The 6,816-nt window shown below is 37.9% G+C and overlaps 1 protein-coding gene across 3 annotated transcripts in view; it reads right to left on the reverse strand.

The window, feature by feature from the left end:
- The window catches only part of LOC107082872 (DNA (cytosine-5)-methyltransferase 3A-like), a 64,329-nt gene extending 60,329 nt beyond the window's left edge, over positions 1–4,000 (reverse strand). For all 3 annotated transcript variants that reach the window (XM_015371762.1, XM_015371759.1, XM_015371758.1), the window contains exons 1-2: positions 3,850–4,000; positions 1,326–1,541 (exon numbers count right to left, since the gene is read on the reverse strand). In XM_015371762.1, coding sequence (XP_015227248.1) covers positions 1,326–1,394 — 69 coding nt within the window. In that variant the 5' untranslated portion in view covers positions 1,395–1,541; positions 3,850–4,000. The remainder of the gene's footprint in view (positions 1–1,325; positions 1,542–3,849) is intronic.
- Between the last annotated feature and the right edge of the window lie 2,816 nt (positions 4,001–6,816).

The raw sequence follows: 6,816 nt of genomic DNA on the forward strand, positions 1-6,816 counted from the left end.
AGTAGAGGACATGTACCGGTATATAAAAAACGCGCCCTATAGTCCGGTGCGCCTTATGTGTGTGTTAAATACAGAAATGGGACACATAACTGAGACTGCGCCTTTTAGTACGGTGCGCCTTATGGTCGTGAAAATACGGTAGTTTTGTGTCGCAGGTCATGGATGAGTCTCCTCAGTCATCCATTTTTTTTTAGAGGAGGAAAGCGGGGACGAAGATGTTGTGGAAGAGGACGCCAGGGCGGTAGAAGCTTGGTTTGGTGTAGAAGGCTTCCAGCCGTACATGTTTGAGTCCTTGCCTCGCAACGCTGCCAGTTCTGTTAGCTCTACGCCTGCTGAAGACACAGACGTCCATCCCCATGAACACTGGGATGGAACTCAATGATAAAGTAAATGATTCTTATTTCTTATTTCAACCGTTGCATATATTAGCTGCGAAATATGAATCTAGATGCTATGACCGAAAAAATTTGATTGACAGATAACATATATGATTGGCCAAATTTACCATTCACCATACCTTTAAACTAACTCTCAAAGGTTAAAAATGGGGCTCCCCCACATTAGAACCAGCCTCTGCTCCTCATAAGGCCTGTTGGTACTCTGAAGATTATCAAATATTAACAAAAACGGTCCTAAAAAGCTAGCATAAGCAAGTACATGCACACATACACACAAACAACCAAACTTGGGTTACTTGCAGGTGACACAGGCCTTCTGAGAGACACCAGCTCAAAATCCACATAAGATACATTGACCTAAGTTAAAGACACATTTAGCATCCCTAGAAGAGACCTAGCAATCATGACAGTTGACTCACAAAGCAGGTAAAGCATGGATGCTGAGCTTCTTACTACTTTTCTATGTGCTATTTACATCTCAGAGGCGCTTCAGCAAACAAAACATCATCTCAGATTTCAGATTGTAGTTTTTCCTGATGGAAGCAGGATTAATAGTGCATTGCCCGAGTGGTGGTGTTAAAGTTAGCCTTCCTTCATCATTTCTTATGTCTATGATATCTATGCTTATTTTTGACTTTTTAGTTGACTAAATGCAGCATTACACAATTAGTTTTTTAAAGTTTTTTATTTTACTTTTGGATTTTATTCACTCAGCACTGTAGGATAGGTCAGAGACCTATTTTTAGGCCTGATGGAAAAAAAGGTTTGTTGAAAAAGATTGCCCCCCTGTAAAAAATAAAATGACCTCTGTTATGACCTATATTTGCTCCTGCAGCTGCATCCGTCTAAACTACTTCTGTGTCAGCAGAACTAGTGTCACAGAGCATTTTATCTTATAAAGTTAATACGGAAACGTCTGCCTCTTACCACATCTTTAGAGTTGTCATTCTCTGGCGTCTGAAGCTGCTCGGCGGCAGCGGGATTGTTGGACGGCATGGCAGGAAGCGGCTTAAAGAAAACCAACTTTCTTAAGTTAAGGTACTGAGCAGATCAAAACATGGAGAGGGCCCTCAGAAACACCAGGGGCAGCTTCATTCAGTCGGCAGGGCAAAGATCTCTCTTTTCATCGGGCCTCACCCTCTCCTGCAAGAAAAAAGAGAAAAACACATCATGAAACTAACAAACCGACAGCATTTTTGTTTAAAGGTAATTTACCAGGTTTGTTTAAAGCATCAATCTCTCCCTCCACTCCTGTTACTCTCACCTCCCTAGTTCAACCTACAACTCCCTCTGATGCACACAAGCAAAGAGATACTAAATCTCAGAAGTCACAGCTGTAGATCGATCTCTTTGAGCTGCAGTTGATGGACAGCAGCAAAATGAAATATCCAAACTCTAAGCTGAAACAAGCAAAAATGCCCACAGGTGTTCCCTGGAGAAGCTAATAGAGAGAGTAGCTCAGCAGCTGTCAGAAAGACTGATGCGGCAGTGCATAAGCTGTCTCATTTGCTAAACGAAATGGCAGGATGAACCCATGGTTTTCCAGTTTCCAGTAAATTAAAAGAATCTTCTTCATATCTCTGATATAAACAAGTGAATGATTATGACTTCTCACAACTGATTCTATCACAGGACACATTGGATCATATGAAGGGAGAGCAGCCCTAAAAGGAGGAGAAAACATTTAGAGAGAACTGATTTTTTTTTCTATTAGCATTAGTTTGTAAATTAGAGACCATAAACCATAAGGGTTGAAGGGAACGTTGTGGTCATTCCTACAAACAATCTATTTTTGCCCTGAAACTGACTGACTTTTGTTTGTATTTATTTTCGGCAGATTTTTGGCTCACATAAACCATTTAGCATGCATGTTTGTCAGCCGTTTCATCAGCAGCCTTAGTATAATCTTTCACTTCTGCAAAAAAAAGAGAGAGAAACTGACATAAATCCTGCTTCACTCAGTATCTTCCGTCTGACGTCCTACTTGGCTGAAAAAAAAAGAGTTCCGATACACTTCATGTATAGTTTCAAACATTTCCAGTTATTTAATTCTTCTCTTAGCTTAACTTAAAGTATAACTCCCTCCTAAATTACTTGTTTTCTGCAAATAAACTATAGACTAGGGTTATCGCCTGCTACTTCAATGCTACTGCGCAATCTTTTACATTTTCATGTGAACTTGTTTAGCTCTTCCAAATTTGTCTTAAAACTGCCTCACTGCTGCCCTCTTAGGGTTGAACGGGTGCTATTGCAGTTGGATTTACTTATTGGCTCAAACCATACACTGGAAAAAATCTAAACCTAGATGAGTCATTTTTTNGGGGGGGATTCTGCATGAGCCAAATAGCAGAGACAGGACCAATTGTCAAAATTTTGGTGTCGATCATTCGATTTCATCCTGGACACTACAGAAAAGGGGCTAAAAGTGTTAAAAACCGGAATTATCCTTTAAACTGAAATAAAATTTAAAAATCAGTTTACTTCTTTTTTTTTTCAGTGGCCCTAATCCTGTTCCGTAGTATAGGGGCAATGTTTCCCTATTTTTAAAGGAACAATTTATTTTGTACTTTGCTTATAAAGGGGTCTTCACATTCCCTTGTGTTTTGTAATAAAACATTCTATTTTATTTATTGTTTTTGACAAACGTAGGGTATTAGATCCCTAAAAAAAAAAACTACTTTACTTTTTGCAGGAAAGTGTTAATATTATTAGCATATTTCTTATTTACTATATAAGCAGCTATGCTTCAGTTATAAACACACATGAGGAATTTTAAGAATGGGTAGAGAAAGTCAACTGAATGCCTCACTTGGCTTTTATTTTAAGAGTTCACTGTGGAAGTACAGTTGTATTTGCTGATTCCATACTTGCCGGGCAGAAAAGCTCCATGACAATTAATATTGTGATCGACCTCAGGCGGCCTTTGCTAGACAGCCTTTATAAACGGGTCTAATCCCAGCGGGGCTGTGCGGAGAGCCAGCCGCTGCTAACAGACACGTGTCTGCAGAGACGATCAGCTTTAGTGGGTCAGGTAAAGGAAAAAAAGGAAAAAAAAAACACGGGGCCGCGTTTCACACCGAATGCACCCGTTAACCCTGAGAGGCGCGCTCCCGCGGGCTTCCATTGGACAGCTCCTCGCGCTGATGTGTCTGTCTGCATCTGCTGGCAGCGGAGGACGGAGCATTGCCAGGGGGCAGGCGAGAGGTATAGGGAGGCTGCGAACCAGGCGTGTTTAACACCAGTCCAGCAATGATTGAAGGTTGTCTGGTTGCTGGGATTTTCCATTAAAAAGAAAAAAAAGAAAAGAGAACCCTCTTCAAGTTCACTCGCTCTGCGCGCGACCCTCTCTGCCTTCACATCATCTGCTTACCAACGCGCGTGAGCGATAACTAGGAGTGAACAGCAGCTAGCTTAGAACGACTGAAAATGTAATGTTTTATATTTAGCCTACCGTGTCCATCGTCTCTTAGTCATCCGGACCCTGGCGGTCGTCGCTCTCTCTTTCTCTCTCTCTCTTGTTCACTCTTCCTCCCCCCCCCCTCCCCGTTCTACCGGGTCTTCTCGGACTGCTCGCGCGCACTCGAGCCGCAGAGGTTGATTTACCGCTGGGTCCTAAAGCTCATAAATCCACGCAGCAGGCATTAAAAAAAACCATTCATGGCTGGTTCTCCTGTATCATTAAAACGCAGCATTAGGTGCGCAATTATAGAAAGATTTTTTTAGACTGGCAGAAATCTTACTGCGCTCACACCAACCGATGATGGCTCCGTCTCAAAGATTAGCTTCGCACATACAAGGCGCATTACGGTAATGAAGCAGTCAGGACGCCAATCTGAGCAGAAATGAGATTAAGATGAAAAAAAGAAAAGTTACATTCAGGTCATTCATATTAATGACACATTTACTACTTTCACATATGTTTTATTTGAAAAATGTTATAATTTTATTTGTATTTTATAATTTTACTGATTAATCTGAAATTTCTTCAGATTATTTTAGATGGTCATCTATCTAACCAGAATAAATATTTCATAAATGTGAGGGATTTTTTTTTTTTCAGATGTGAAATCATAATGATTATTTAGGTAGTTTTTTCTCTATAATCAGGGATCTATTTCTCAATAATCATGGAGTAACAACACAATTTCTTAAGATAATGTTAAATGGAATGAGCAGGGTTAGACTGATGTGGCCAACATACAGAAAACATAATACTAAGTCAGTTTGATGTGATAATATCCACTACACAGTAACAGATAGCTGTTTTACAACAATTTCATTTTTTAATCATGAAGCTATTGCAATTTTAGCTTTAGTCATACTGAGAAAGGATCAGTTCTCATTTGCTTTAACAGAGGTCTGCCATCTGCAGCCCCAGAGACATCCTTTGGCTTTAATAATATAGTAGGTGATCAACTACTGGTTTTATTATTTTGCACCTCCCATCAGGAAAAAAAAGATCTTAAAGGATCACCTATAATATAATCAGAACAGGTATTTCATAATCTTACTGTAAAGATTTTGCAAAAATAAAAACATCGTGTAATCTAGAAAGCATATACTGTATATTTATAATTTGTGTAAAATGATGTGGGTTAAGTACATTTTTATGTCCAGGGTTAAAGGCAAGTAACATCATTAAAATCAAACAAGTTAGTAAACTTTGTACTTACAGAACTATATTGATAGAAAGTTATCAAGCCACAAAAATAAAAACAACGGCTAATTCTTTCTTGTAAAGAAGAATGCAAGAACTTCCAAGATTGAAAACAATCAATACTTCTTGTAAAACAATGGGCAGTCCAAAGTTTTCCTCTTCCACTCTGACATCTCTCCAGGATCAATTTGCACACATTGCAAATAGTAGCATCGACTGCATAAGTCACAATAAATCTAATGTTAAGGCAGTCAACCATAAATGTATGACAGATCTTTGCTTGAGTTAGGCGGCAGTGAGTCAGCAGCCTTCAATAGATCAATAGGAATTTTACAACCTTTATTTGATTGACACATTTATAGAAATACATGAATCCAATGCATATATCCAGCAATTAAGTTTTTATTACTCTCTAAAATAATGTATCCTCAACTTTCATTATTTAAAGAAAGTTTCCAGAGAATGACACAAAAATATAGACATTGTTACTTTGACCCATTAAATCTCAAAAAATGTTTAGTAGAATTATAAAATATAGATTTTTCTATATACATTTGCACCAGAAAGTTGTAAATATGTAATTAACTAAAAGGGTCTGAAGGTTACTACTTTATTTTTCTCATAATATCTCACTTTTTGCTTGGACCGATGGTCTGTTCTTTTACCGTAATGCACCTTGTATGCGGAAAGCTGATTTTTTAACATCGGCCGCTGTAAAATCTTGTATGTGCCAAACTTACTGTTCTAGTTTCAGATATGGAATTGTTTCTGGTCTCAGCCGAGAGATGCTTAGCTGCTCTTAAAAAAAAAAAAAAAAAAAAAAAAAATTCTATGGTGTTTTTTAAATTATATAATGCAAAATTAAAGGACATTTGAAACCATTTCATTAGATATTTTAAATGTACCTTTTATCCACCATTTTGGTAATAAGGACAGTTTGTACTGCCTTTTATAACAGAGGATTTTGTGTGTTATTTCTTGAATGACACTTTTCACTACATTGATTTTTAGAAGGACCCCTACAACTGTCTTGTTGTTGTTATACAGGCAGGATCGGAGCTAGAAGGGGGGCCAGCGGTGGCCATGGCCAACCTTACCCAATCATTGGCCACCCCTACTATTTTTTCCCTCTAATACAGATGGTAGCAGCGGTAATACTCTCAAGTGGAATATTCCAACTTATTTAGCTGTTTAATTTTCTATACGTAAACAAGTAGCTGACAAAAAAAAACACTGGGGTTAATTATGCAAATCAATATACTATCATTAAAGATAAATACAGAACTTCATTTTGTCTTATATGGGGTAAAGAGAAAATTATGTCTCTGCAAGTAATCTAGGAATCTTCACTGAAATCAGAGATAAATTACTACTTTACTGTAATAATAAGTAATTCATTTAATGTAGATATTAGTACATGTACGGTAAATATTCATTTTATAAAGAATTATTATCAATAAAAGTAGGTAAGTAATGACAATGACTAAGATGTTCGACCCAGGACTAAAAAAATGAAAGAATTTTGTCCACTATACCTTTAATTTTGACAGCATGGATGTTTAAATATATGCATCTATTTGTTAGCAAACGCTGTAGGAAAGTATAGTTTGTCTATATTTAAAATATGGATGTTGGGATTGTTCATTTTCCTGTTGGAACAATGTAGATTGACCCTGAGGTTCTGGCACCTATCCGCTTTCGGCCACCCCTCAGTGTACACTGGTTATTGCCTGGCCACCCTAATAAAAATATTCTAGCTAT

Source organism: Cyprinodon variegatus, unplaced genomic scaffold (genome assembly GCF_000732505.1).
Source record: "Cyprinodon variegatus isolate N-32 unplaced genomic scaffold, C_variegatus-1.0 Scaffold64, whole genome shotgun sequence".
In the NCBI taxonomy this organism is placed as follows: Eukaryota; Metazoa; Chordata; class Actinopteri; order Cyprinodontiformes; family Cyprinodontidae; genus Cyprinodon; species Cyprinodon variegatus.